This window comes from Python bivittatus, unplaced genomic scaffold (genome assembly GCF_059951505.1).
Source record: "Python bivittatus isolate LINGU-HERP-01145 unplaced genomic scaffold, Pbiv_v1 ctg000200_np1212, whole genome shotgun sequence".
Lineage (NCBI taxonomy): Eukaryota > Metazoa > Chordata > Lepidosauria > Squamata > Pythonidae > Python > Python bivittatus.
In genome coordinates this window covers 3,653,778-3,668,048 of record NW_028277040.1, presented here as the reverse complement: position 1 = coordinate 3,668,048, position 14,271 = coordinate 3,653,778, and the positions used below count along the sequence as shown (strand labels likewise).

At 38.3% G+C, this 14,271-nt stretch overlaps 1 protein-coding gene across 1 annotated transcript in view; it reads left to right on the top strand.

Moving 5' to 3' along the window:
* UNC80 (unc-80 subunit of NALCN channel complex) overlaps positions 1–14,271 on the top strand; it is a 153,788-nt gene that overhangs the window by 45,977 nt on the left and 93,540 nt on the right. Inside the window, exons 16-23 of the mRNA XM_088135592.1 lie at positions 250–397; positions 734–882; positions 1,356–1,525; positions 2,593–2,694; positions 3,250–3,458; positions 3,862–3,968; positions 5,747–5,903; positions 12,887–13,059. Coding sequence (XP_087991718.1) covers positions 250–397; positions 734–882; positions 1,356–1,525; positions 2,593–2,694; positions 3,250–3,458; positions 3,862–3,968; positions 5,747–5,903; positions 12,887–13,059 — 1,215 coding nt within the window. The remainder of the gene's footprint in view (positions 1–249; positions 398–733; positions 883–1,355; positions 1,526–2,592; positions 2,695–3,249; positions 3,459–3,861; positions 3,969–5,746; positions 5,904–12,886; positions 13,060–14,271) is intronic.

The following is a 14,271-nucleotide window of genomic DNA, read 5'->3' as shown; positions in this document are numbered from 1 at the left end:
TCAACTTTAAATACTTGTATCCTATATATTCTCCTGAAACCTTTATTCCCCTAGAGGCTTTGGGTCCCGTGAGTCACTGTATTGATAAACATAGGAAGACAATTGTTTGAATCCTCTGTAGTTGTTTCATGAAGTTCATTGGGTGCTGTTTTTAATCGCACAGGGACTAGCAGGTTGGATTCAATGTGGTCCTCGGTGGTTATCACCCCCAGAACCTAAGTCTGCCATTCTTAAAACCTTTCTTAACAGGCTCAGAACTGTCTTACAAAGCTGTATAAGCTGGATAAAATGCAGTTTCGTCAGACAATGAGAGATTATGTGAACAAGGATTCACTGAACAACGTGGTGGATTTTTTACATGCTTTGCTAGGATTCTGCATGGAGCCAGTCACTGACAGTAAGTATAGGTTGTCATTCTAAGCATTCAGCTTTCCTGCAGACATGTGCCTGAATGTATTAATTTGTGTAAGTGTATGTATGTGTTTAACTTCATTGTTTACTTTACTTGAATGACACATGGGCACTTTGTCTTCACCCCCTTTTTATACTGCCATGCTCATTTTGGGAATGCTCCTTCCTCCCTGTGGTTTTCCAAAGTAACAAATCCCTACTCTGGACGAAGAATGCTACTGCATATCAGGAATTGCTGAGTTCAGGTGTATACATTTATATCTTACTACTGTTTTCTGAAATTTAACCATGCAGTTTAGCTGTTTTACTTTGCATTTTGTAGACAAGGCTGGTTTTGGAAATAATTTCACCACTGTGGACAACAAGTCTACAGCCCAAAGTATTGAAGGCATTATTGTCAGTGCCATGTTCAAATCTCTGATCACCCGCTGTGCCTCTACTACACACGAGCTCCATAGTCCTGAGAATCTGGTAAGGGCAACTTTCCTTTTCATCCAATTATTACATAGGTTTTTAATTAATATCTGTCTCTGTTCTCAATGTAAGTTGTTGAGTTGTGTCACCTTCTTTCAAAAAGGAGCAGAAAGGCAAAATATAAATTGCTTAAAATTAATTTAAAAATGAATAATTTTGGCAGGTGCATTTTGGAAATTGTTGTGCAGTTCAGTAGAACACGAGAGAACAAAATTCCCTTTTGAATTTGCATCTAGTCATTAATTTAACTTGGAAAAGTCATTACTACAGTATGTTGTTTAAGATGGCAACTCTTAGAACTTTCTTTTCAAAGACATTTTAGGACTGCTGAAATTCATTTCATGGTAACAGCAGGCCTGAAACCTGGACTGGTTTTGCTCAGAAAGCAAGAACAGAGAAAGAAAGTGTCTGTATGTTGACAGCCTAACATACTGGCCTTTTTTCAAAAAACGATATCCTGCTCTCTTTAGGGTTTGTACTGTGACATCCGACAACTGGTACAGTTTATCAAAGAAGCTCATGGAAATGTTTTCAGAAGAGTAGCTCTTAGTGCCCTTTTGGACAGTGCAGAAAAGTTGATCCCAGGAAGAAAAACAGAAGAAAATACTGAACAAGAACCCAAACCATCAGGGAGTAAAAAGTATGTATCTGGACTGGAACAGGCATTAAGATGCTTGAATGATACAGTAAGGTCAGTCTTACCCAGACTTGTCAGCCTCAGTTTTGGGAAGAAGATGAATAATACTACATCTCTTTGTTCTCAGAATCCTTGCTTCTCCAGGGATGATCTTATGTTATTCATATATTGTAGATAGCAGTGAAGTGTGCTTTAATTCCATTCAAATGCACAGGATTAGGGCACAGTTAAGAATTGTATCCAGGTTATTCAACTGAAAAGCTGTCCTATAGAATATAGTTCTTATGCAACATAGAAGAATAGGAATGCTGGATTAAGTAGATATCTCAGTCATTTATCTGTGAGGAGGGATGATCTGGTCCACGTCAATATGGCACATACTTAGGTTATCAATCCATTTTCTCAATTTTTTTCCAATTAAACATGGAAAAAAATTTTTTTCTTAACAACTTCATTTTGTACACAGCTTTTCCTAATGCCCATTATTGTGTGGAGTTAGCTTTAATATACTTTTTTTCTTTACAAATCCATAGTTTTTATACAAATTTTTCCATGTGTATCTTGTATTATATACAATTTCCCCAAGGATACACTTCTTTGTACACATTTTTAAAGCCAAGGCACATTTTTAGCAGCAAAACCTTTTTACCATATAACTGTCAATGTGGAGAGAGATTCCAGTTTGGTAGAACACACAATTTTTCTTGAAAAGAACCTGCTTGAAAATTGTGGTTTAACTCTATCCTTTTTTTAGAATGGAATCCTATACATATTTACTCCCATATAATTACAAGCTAGTTAAGTCCTATTTATCTTAATGAGATGCATACCTGAATTTACATTAAACAGGCAAGCTTACAAATTAGACAATCAATTTGGTTATTTTTTCATCCCCTTGACTGCTGTTTCCATTCATGATTGATATATGAAGTACTGATGGGAGACTGCAAGAAGTAAATTCACCGTATCTTTCTATTTTAGAAATACTTTTAAAAAACAATCTTGAGCTGACAAACATGAACAAACACCATACGTAACTATTCTTCTGACTAGCTGCTTTGTCTTCATAGATCTGAAGTAGGAAGTGTTGTTATTGATAAAGGACAGCTATCTTCTGCTCCTGATGAATGTCGTAGCTATATCTCAGGCCGCCCAATGCAAACTCCTGAGCAGTAAGTAAATCGATCAATCAATTTTATTTTAATCAACAATGAGAAGATTGCATAAAGACATAACTAAAAAAGCAAAAACAACACTGTTTAAACTTGCATCAGCTGGTTGCCTTGTTTTCACTGTAGCAATGTAAAATTTAGCTATCATAGTTGAGAGAAAAAGGTTCACTTAATAATTATCTGGAAGTTGTTTCTCAACAGTCTGCTCTCTATGCGCTGCCAGCAGTGTAGAATATTGTATTCTGCCTAGCCTTAGGCAAACTATACTCACCATCTCAGCATCTTCCTGATTTACTACATGAAGATTATTTCTTTATTTAGAAATATTATATCTTCTCCTCCTAGTGCTTACTGTCCTACCTCACAATCAGATACTTGATATTTTTCAGTATGTCACTTTATGGTGATAAGCTTTTGGCTTATTCTCCTATCTAAAATTGGCCAAGCAACTTCCAGTGTCCCAGGCACAGGGCAAGATAAAGACGCTACCCTGTTTTTGTTTTTTGTTTTGCATTCTGCTAAGTTTTACCAGCCATGTCATTTATTCCTTCACAGTGATGAACAAATGCAAGGAGCAGCCCTAGGCCGCAAGGATTTCTGGCGAAAAATGTTTAAATCTCAGAGCGCAGCAAGTGACACCAGCAGCCAGTCGGAACCAGACACCTCTGAATGCACAACTGCACACTCAGGAATGACCACTGAAAGGCGCTCCCGCTCCCGTTCCAGACGGATTTCCCTGAGGAAGAAACTCAAACTCCCGCTAGGTTGTTCAATTATTGGATTGTTAGATGTCCTGCCTTTGCTCCAGGAGCAAAAGTCAGTGCATGTGGGGATCCCCCTTTCTTTTTAGTCCCACAACATCTGCCCTGAAAGAGTCAGTGATGGGCCCAAAGTCACCCGGCAAGCTTCCACGACTTGAACCTCGGTCTCCACTGATTCTCTCTATACAGGAAGCCTTATACATGAAGACTCTTTGTCATGCTATTCTGTGTCTGAATTTTTCCCCACCTTCCTTCATATGCCTTCAAATATTTTGTTGAGATGTTAGGAATTGATGGTCCCAGTTTTAACTTATTACCTATTCTTCCTTAGTACCAGTTGAGAGATGTACATTATTCAACTAGTAGATTCAGAAATAAACTCACACCTACGCTTTCCATATCACAGGGAACTGGCTGAAACGTTCATCAATTTCTGGTCTGGCAGATGGCGTAGAAGATCTTCTGGATATCAGCTCTGTAGATCGTCTCTCTTTCATCAGGCAGAGCTCCAGGGTAAATAAGCAACCTTTCCTACCCCCACTCTTTTAAAAGAAAGATGCATAGTAATATATGTGTGTGTTTATCTTTCTATGTGTTTATACCTATATCTTCTACATCTATATCTCTCTGTTCCTGGCTTGAATTTGTTCCTGCATCTTGTTTTTAATTCTGTGTAGGATTCCAAGCATTACCAGTCTTTTATCTTAAAGAAATGACTAGGATCGTGCCAGTTGTTACTTTCATTTCTTGTTGCAGAGTCTCCTTCCACACACATATACACACTCATCAGTACAACAAGGAGAGCATAAGAAGCTTTTCCAGATTTGTGTCACACTCTCAGCAGATCTACACAATACAATTGAACAAAGTACAGAAACTTACTTCTGAAGAGGGGAAAAATACCTCAATCAACCAGGCAACTGCAGACTTTCATTTTTAACATACAGTACATTCATACAAACCTATTATTAAGCACCTAAGTGTAACAGAAGAAAAACAATTCAGTGAGGATATTGAACCCCGGCCACCCCCATCCCCAACGTTATCCTGTAAAGGAGATTTGAAAAAGCCACAGACTGGGCAATTTGTTTTCCAATAGAAAGTAGAAAAGAGCAATAGGTTGCTATATGTCTGTGATGTTTGCATGCAAATAAAAACTGGGCCATGGGCAAAAGTAGTAGATTGGAAAAGGAAAAATATATAGCCCAATTAATTATATACTTCAGAATAATATGGACACAAACAATCACACTTCCCAACTTGTCAGGCCTAATTGGAAAAACACTGTGGGCACAAATTCGATTTTTCTGCTTTTAGTTACTAATTTAAAATGTGTGAAACCCTCAAGTTATTGAGCTGAGCACTGAGTACTATGCAGTCCAGGAAAAAACGAATAGCTGACATATCTGAAGTTAACTGGACTTCCAGTGCGGAGTTTTAACTCTTACCAAAGGTCCTAGAGCTAAAAGAATTTGGTACAAAAACAGATAATTTCAAAACAGAGTTTCTCTTTCAAACCAAACTAAGCTGAAGAAATAACAAATGTGGAGAAAGAGGAAGGTTGAAAAAGGGAGAGGAGGGAGAGAGATAATTAAAAAGTTATCCAGAAGGCTTCAAACATGGCTAAATGGTTGGGCTTGAGCTATACCTTCAGTTGCATTGCTCAAAGCATTTTAAATTCCCATCATTATTCTCCACCCTAGCATCTCATTGCTAAGCTGTAAGGTACCCAGATATGGAAATATGGACTTTATAGATGTAATCGTAATTGAAACCCTATATGGACCTAAGCTTTATACCTAAAATTGCTTTACTAGAAGCTAAAACTTTATTTCTGGATATGGATCTTTCCGAACAAACAAAGCAGTAAAGTGATTCCAAAAAGAGTCTTGTGGCCCATGGAAGTCTCACAAAGTATTTCTACAGGCAGAGAAAGTGAAGCCACTGATTAGCTTTCTTAGCCTACTGCTTATCTAGTGCCTAGTTTTCCTTAGGAGTCAGAAGGTAGAAGAACAGGTAGATTAAGCACTAAGGAGAGAGGAGAATGGAAGGAAAGGAAGGAAGGAAGGAAGGAAGGAAGGAAGGAAGGAAGGAAGGAAGGAAGGAAGGAAGGAAGGAAGGAAGGAAGGAAGGAAGGAAGGTTCTTTTTTGCTCCTCTTTCCTACTTATTCAGCTGTGATGCCCTCAGCATGGTTCTCCTTATGGAGATGTGGCTTTCAAAATGTTATGTTTACATCAGAAATTAAAACAGGGCATCTTAACAATGAAATGACACTTCTTCTATCATTTAGGTGAAATTTACTAGTGCAGTGAAGCTATCAGAAGGCGGGCCTGGAAGTGGCATGGAAAATGGACGTGAAGAAGAGGAGAATTTCTTCAAGCGTCTTGGTAAATGGCGCACCTGCCGAAGACATCCATCCAGGCTTCATCACACAGAAGAAAAAGATGGTTAGAAATCAGGGTTCTGTTTCTTCAGTCCTTTTTTTTATTTTTATCTTTTTCTTTGTTCCTCCATTTTTTTCTTTTTTGGGTTATCCTCTTTCTTTGATTCACCCTTTATCTTTAAAAATATGTTTTCTGGACCCATTTTGTTTTCTCTGGCTTTATATATTTTGTAGCTGCCACTTTCTTCTTTTGTTCTTATGTCATTTTGATTTTAATTCAATTCTAGCCAAGAAGGAAAAGCAAATATGGGCCAATGCATTTAGATAAGGTAAAATTGACCTTCTAAGAAATCAAACCCACCATTTGGAAAATATGTAATTTGGAAACAGATATCTGGGTTCAAACATATTATGCTAATATTTCACTTAGTCCCTTGATGTGAAATTTTGGATGTGCCCACCAGCTTTTATTCCCCATTATTGATCATCTACTATTTTCCATAAAGTTCAGCACTGATGAAATGGAAAACCCTGTACAAATGTGTTTTAATTATCTCTTTTCTTCTGTGTTTGCTTGTCTTGTGTCTTCATGCCATTTCTTAGAGAGATGCTGTCCTTCATTCTTAGCAAAATAATGAATGATATTGAGAACAATTATATGACAAACACAATTGATTACTTTGTTATTTTTAAGGAAAAAAAGTTCTTTCCTGTAAACAAGGTTAGGACTTAATGGCTTTTAAGTGTTTCAGATATGTGAGTTCCTTGTTACCAAACAAACAACCTTGCCTCTTGATATTTTCCTGTTTTTGCATTGAAAAAGAGACACAGCATCCCCTCTCAATGGATTTAGCTTTTTGTCTTTTTCACAGAACTTTACATGACCCGACATTACATATTGCATCATTAAACATGGAAGTGATGTTACTACCTCATTTAGCCATTGCTCCATCATAAAATGCCTTTCTATATAAAGAGGGGTGGGGTTTCAGATAAACACATATGACATATGATTATTGCTATCTCTTGCTATAGTAATAGAAATATTTGGGCTCTTTCTGACCACAGTTATTTCTGGGTGTCCTTCCATACAGGTACCCAGTAGAATAATTTACTTTTTTTTCACATTTGAACAGCAGAGCCTAATGCCATTATCAGCAACAGGTTTGAATGTCTTTGCAGTTTCAAAGAAAAATTTTAGGTGGGTATTAGGCAGGGAATGAATGCATGTTATAATTCATAATGTGATTACTTTGTTAAAGTCAAGCATGACTGTAGGATGTGGTATGACAGATCTCAACAACTAAACTGAAATTTCAATTTGAGATAATATTAATTGCAAATGGAATTATTTTTATTTCAACATCCAGTTTGTAAAACTGTACAAAATTTGTCAATTTTTAAAATGGAGCAGCTTATCCAAAAGTAATGGAAATACCATTTTGTTTGGCTTTTGGGTTCATTATGTGACCATAGGAGCCACTGGATAGTTTTAGTCCACAACTTAGCAGCACGCAGTGTAAAGATCTTACTGATGTGCCAAGGAGTAACTTAAATGTTAAAATAAAATGTAGAGGCAATACACATAATATACAAAAGTTCTTAGGTTAGGTTCAGTTCAGAATGGCAGAATATGAGTAACCTGAACTGCAGTCTTAATTATGGTGATGTAATTAATCTTACTCAAATGTCAGCTCATAGGTATTTATGGTACAGAAAACTGAAGTAAACCAAGCAACCACAGAAACAGGTTGTCCTATCACTCACTGAGTGAGTGACAGGTGGAACTCATAGAAATTGAACTGAAATTGAATTGAACAGGAGAAAAGAAAAGAGTGGCCAGAGAAAACGTATGGTCTGAGTAGTTCTGTCGCTGAGCTGTGAAGGGTGAAAAACTCATCTCCTGAATTACTGCCATTGTGGGTGATTGGTTGACTTCTTCCTTTGAGTAAGAGGCTGTAAGGGGAGTATAAGGCAGACTGATTCCAGGGAGTCAGCTCATTGAGGAAGTTAAGCTGGGAAGCAGTGGTGTCTGCAGGCTATGGCCAAAATTCAAGATGGCGGCCACAACAGTGCAATTAAAGCTCTGCCTTTTTGTGTGTGTATGGCAAAACAGGTGGAGCTTCCATTACAACTTTGTGGCTGCCATCTTGACTTTTTTGAGCCTACCCTGCAGACACCCTTGTTAAGGAGTTTACCTGGAGGAGTTTGAGGGGGAGTCTCTAACAAATTTTCTCCCAAATCAAGAGTCAACTTGAACTTGGCTAAGAAGGGAAGGGAAGGGAAGGGAAGGGAAGGGAAGGGAAGGGAAGGGAAGGGAAGGGAAGGGAAGAAGGGAAGAAGGGAAGAAGGGAAGAAGGGAAGAAGGGAAGAAAGAAATTTCTAATAGTACTCTAAGTGAAGATGAATGGGCAGGTTTGGAGCAGCAGGTAGCCATACTAACTGATCAGAAAGAATGGAGATTTATCAGTTCAGAGAAAAGAGGCTCTATCAGAAAAACAAACAGTAGAAGAATTCTTCATATGAAAGACAGATAAAAGGAACAAGCCTAGTGGATGAGAGTAAAAATCAGAAGCCAAAGACTAAGAAGTTATTCTATACTGTTGGAACTCAGAAATGGATTTCAAGCCTTTGCAGATGAAAAAGGCTATGAGCTTTCAAGGGTAGAAAAAGAGACACTGTAGAATATTTAGAACAAAGATAGAGAGGTTGTCACTGGGCCATATAAGAAGACAGAATTGAAACAAATATGTATCAGCTGGCCCCATTAACTTGTGAGGTGTGCTGTCTGCCAGGAGCAAGAATCAAGGACATGAGAGCACTTCCAGGATTTAACATGTCCAATGACAACTGAACCATCTGCCAACGAATACAGTATGGGGTCAAATGATACTGCAAAGAACAATTCTAACTGTATCACCAAGCCTTTGAAAATCTCAGAAGGAAGCTCAAGACCCTGTGGATTCAGGTGCTATTCTCATCCTTTCTTCCAGTTCATTGGAAAGGACTAGAAAGGAAAATAAGAATAATGCAAGTCCAGAGTTGGTTTCCAGATTGATAGAGACTCAGGAGACCATTATATTAAAAACCAACTGCAAATTTCCCCTTTATCAGTTCAGAGACCTGCCTCATTGCCTGTTAGAAAGTGCATCAGGAAGCCTCCACCCACATGTAAATGGAGATATATTAACTGTGAACTGCAGATGGTTCAATCGGTGGAATTCTTGTAACCCCTCCTAAGCACCTTGTAAAATCTAGCTAAAGAAAACTCTGTGAGAACTGTGCTTAAAAAAAACCTTACTTTCAGTTAAGGCAGTTGCCAAAGAGCCTGACAATGATGAGCTATGCAAACGGTGTTGATGGAAAAGAGTTTGTTTCTGGGACCATGGTCTAAGTTATCTAGACGATGGATTGCCAGCACAGCCCCAGAAGGAGTGGTAAAAATATGTTTGCCCAAGTTGTGAGAGCTAGTTCTGGCAGGTCAGAAGCAAACAGATTAGTTAGTCACTATAACAAGGGACAGATAGCTACCATTCCTCCTTCTCAGAAGTGTGAGGTCTCCTACCTTTTGCAACATGATGGTGGAAGAAAAAGGTGCAAAAATTGACCTTTGACAGAGCTTGCATTTTATAGAATCTGCATTTGCCCTTGAATCACTGCCTGTACAATTTTAAATTCTAGTGTCAGCCAAGAGAAGCCTGACACAAAGTACGGCTAACTTCATTTAATTTTAATTTTAAATTCATTTAAATTGATTGGGGGGGGTGGATAACTTCTGCTTAATGGATATTTGGAATGTGGCTGAAATAGGGCCTCTTAAATCAATCAAAGAAAAAACAGAATGAGCATTGAGTCATGATACTGGAGTTCTTGATTTAAGGGAATCTAAAACTGAGTTTACTCAAACAATTATCCTGATGTTCAAAAAAATGGGTTTTAATGAACTCAGAGCAATCACATGTAAGATACTGTGGCAGGAGAAGCTAATGGGAAAAGTTGCTCAGTATGAGTGGGAATTCCTAAAAAATTATATATCAAAAGTCCAATTGCAAACAGTTCTAATGAGGAGAAAAAATGAGACAGCAGAACAAACAAATGGGGCTACTGAAGAAAACTAAGTGAAGATCTGAAAACAGCACCAAAGACACACCCAGGAAATGGAAGGAAGATCACAAAAGAAGAGTCTCTGCAGCTTATCCAGGATGGTAGAGCTGGGATCAGGAAAGCAAAAATGGAGAATGAGTGGAGGCTAGTGAAAGATGCTAAGAATAATAAAAAGGATGAGTACTTAAGAAATGTTCCACGTAACAAGAAAAGGAGAATTGGTGTAGGAAGTGCTCAGTTAAGAAGACAAAATGTTAAAAGGAAGTATAGAAAAGTTGGAGTTGCTCAATTCCTACTTTTTGAGCTTTTTGTCTTTATTTGTCTTTTCTTTTGGTTATCTCTGGCAAAATATTGTGTATCCTACCAGAAACCGAGAAGGGCAGGATGAAGGGGCAGGGTTGAATCTTGAGACTGATAGAAACACGGTCTGGGAATATCTCTTCATTTTGAATGAGTTTAAATTTATAGAACCAGATGAATTGCTGATGATTTGGCCAAACCCTTACCTTTGAGAAATTCTGGAGAACTGATGAAATACTAGATGAATGAAGAAAAACAAATGCTGTCCACTTTCACAAAAGGGGGAAGGGGGAAAATATACCACAAACTACAAAACAGTCTAACATGAACACCTGGGAAGATTCTAAGAGCAGGTCAATCTGCAGGCATCTTGAAACCAATGAGGTAATTACCAGAAATCAGTATATGTTTGTCAAGAACAAATCTTCCCATTCTAGTCTTATCTCATTTTTTAAAAATATTGGGCAGCTTTCTTAAAAGATTGTGGGAATATTTAGGTATAATTTACCTTGATTTCAGCAAAGCATTTGACAAAGTACCTGAGGATATACCACTTTGCAGACTAGTTAAGGATGGCCTGAATAACATGATGATTAAGTGGATACATAGCTGTCTTGAAAACTGTACTCAGAGAGTACTCATCTGTGGTTCTTCATCAAATAAGAGTCAGTTTGGTCTAGTGGTTAAGGCATCAGGGTAGAAAGCAGGAAGTGGTGAGTTCTAGTCCTGCCTGAGGCATGAAAGCTGGCTGGGTGACTTTGAGCCAATCACCCTCTCTCAGCCCAGCCCACCTCACAGGGTTGCTGTTGTGGGGAAAATAGGAAGAGGAAGAATTATTAGGTATGTTTGCCACCTTGAGTTATTTACAAGAATAATAAAGGCAAGATAAAAAAAAAATCTAAAAAAAATCTAAAATCTAGAGAGTGGTATCAAATGGGCTGCCACTAGGATCAGTCCTCTACTCTTTATACTTTCATTAATGATTTGGATAAAGGAGAGGAAGGAGCGTTTATCAGATCTGCAGATAATACAAAATTGAATGGGATTAAGAATGATTCAGAGAAATTGGAACAAGTTAGAGGAGGGCAACAAAGATGACCAGGGACTAGAAATTAAGCCGCATGAAGAAAGATTGAAGGACTTGGGTATGTTTAGCCTTGAGAAAAGATGATTGAGGGAGGTATGATAGCATTCTTCGTTCACTGTGTTTAAGCAGCAAACAGCTATCTACCTGGAACGCTTTTGTTCTGGTTCCTGCACTGAGCAGTGGGGGTTGTCCCTTCCAACGTTATGATTCTATGAATCAGCTATGCAGGAAATAACATGGAAAACCAGACTTATCCACACTGGGATTTTTCTTAAATAGATTACAAATTTTGACTCATAACTAAACATGGAGATTATCTTTTGTTAGTATTTTTTCTTTTCTTTCCTTTTTTATATCTGTGATTGTTTGCTGTGACCTCATGCTATTCCCTCACTCTTCCTGAGATGGATCTTTCTGTTTTAAAATGTTCATACTAGTCAACAAAACTGAATTTAATAAATGCAAAGTTTCATATAAAGTGAAGCTATTTTCTCAAACAGGAAATGATGCAGTGGGCCATTTCTCCATTATAATAATAAACCAATTATGGTTGTGCCTTTCAGATATACTTATTAATTACACATGTCTTCTGTCTCTCCATTAAGAATCTTAGGTTTGGTATGTGTGACATTCCTCATTTTAATACCAGCCATAGGTTATCTTCAAAGGTGACATAATCATGACCTTTCATAAATCCATAGAATATGGGCTCAGGTTTCAAGCTGACTCCTGACCTAAGCATGCAACTTTTTCTTTGGAACATCCCCATAATGCCTGCTCTTGACGACCTGTGAACTGCCTTGCGCATTTAGCAGCCCTTCTCTCCCGTTCCCTTTCCCAAGGGAATGCTGAGTACAATTCTGTTATGGAAATGTTTTGGAATCAGTATCTTCACCTACTGTGATGACCTTTGGTCCAATCCAGTGACAATCTTGCACAGACCTGAACAATCAATTCCATTACAGACTCTAGATCCTCTAATTTGAAGAAAACCAATACAGGTTCTGCTGTAGCCCCTGTTATGCAGTGGTATTTAATTTTGCTGTAATAACTAATATAGTCCTTTCGTTCGGTGAGATTTAGTCACGGCTATTGACTTTTGCTGATCCGCACTTTGGGAAATGTGGGAAAGCTCTGCAGTGCAATTTTTCTTGAGATTGGCTTTTTACTTGCTTATCTAAGAACTTGCAACCACTGAAAATAGTATGCCTTTGGAGTTTCGGATATATATGTATTATATATATATATTATATCTCAAAATCTGAAGGTGCAGGGAACTGGAAATACCTGTCTCCAGTGGAGAATTGACACCCATTTTCTCTCGTGCTAGGTGAGATGAAACATGTCCTAAAGACTTCACAGAGCTTGTTACAGTCATGGATCCTCTGAATCATGTATGCCTCTCTCCTTCTGTCACGCTTGATCCTTGTGGACAGGGCAGATCAATAGGAGACACATGTTCCAGGATTGTCAGTAGGCCTAATGAATGTTTAAACTTCTGTGGGGGCTTTCTCTTTCCCCTGTCTCCCGCCCTCCCTTTTGGATTTTCTTTTAAGGTTGCCAGACTTATGAGGATCATCTGGCTTCCAGCCAAGAGGGAAACAAATCCAAAAATGTGGTGAACTTGGGAGCCATTCGGCAAGGCATGAAGCGGTTTCAGTTTCTCCTAAACTGCTGTGAACCAGGAACAATCCCTGATGCTTCTATCCTTGCAGCTGCTCTTGATCTCGTAAGTCCCTACACGCTCTTTTATGGGCTCTGTTTGCAATAATAAATCAATACCGAAGACTCTGGTTTGTGCTGAAGTATGGTAACTGCTGAAAGGGGGGGAGAGGAAAAAAACTAGGAAAGGATAGGGATACTAATGCTAAGCACAATGACTACTAAATTATTTTTTTATCCATCTGTAATTGTGTCTTTCATTTTATCAGATTTATGCTGCGCCTAATGAAAACAGTTCTTTCCTTATTCAGGCTCCACATGTCACGACTCTGCTTACTAAGCCTTTGTAAATGTTATGTTACTTATAACACTGACTACAGTCATTCCACAGAGGCATTAAGTTGATAGCATATGTTGATGCTATCAATAATTAGTGCAAACCATAGCTATGAGTCTCAGGTTATTCCCTGGGAGGTAAAGGGATAGCGATGTGAGGAAGCCTTCCCTGTATTCTGCTTTATGAGTTACTTATAGCCTGGGATTTGTGGATCCAAGGGCTAAATAATCCATGTCCAGCATAGATTGGAATCCAAAATGTCATTGCGCAAGCTACTTGGTCCTTTTTGCTTTCCTTTCATCTCATCCACCATTGAATGTTCCTCACCTATTGCTGATTTTGCAGTGATTGCCATTTAATATAGTACTTTATATTTAAAACCTTTTGTGTTGCATGATACGTTTTTGTAAATACTTCTATCTATGCATACACGTTCCCAGTCACTAGCATCCTCATGTCAGTAACTCCTTGGGGATACTTTTTGACTTATTTCTCAAGTTCTATTAGGAAGTAGCTAGATTTAGTTCTTTTGGGAAGACATTGGGAAAATGATGTATGGATTTTCCCTTTTGTACCTCCATGCCTCCCAGCTATGCTTTTATTGCCTTCTGTGTAATTGTACCAGTATTCTCACATCTCAACACATTACAGTAAGAGAAGTATAGGGGGAGAAGAATAAATGCTCCCTGGAAGGGTACCTTTTTGCTTCTTCTCTCTAATATAATTTCTCCCCAAAGAAATCTTACCTCTTGTTTGCTAAGCTTTATTTTGAAGGACCCACATACCAGCTCCCCAGTTCCAAAGCTTTCCCCACATAAGAGCAAAGCAATGAGATTAAGTTAATATGAGTGCTCAGACAAACACTTTTCTGGGCCTGGGACAAGCTTGCCTTCCTTGCCCCATGAAAGGGCTTTTCTGTTTTGAAAAGGTAGAGTATTGATT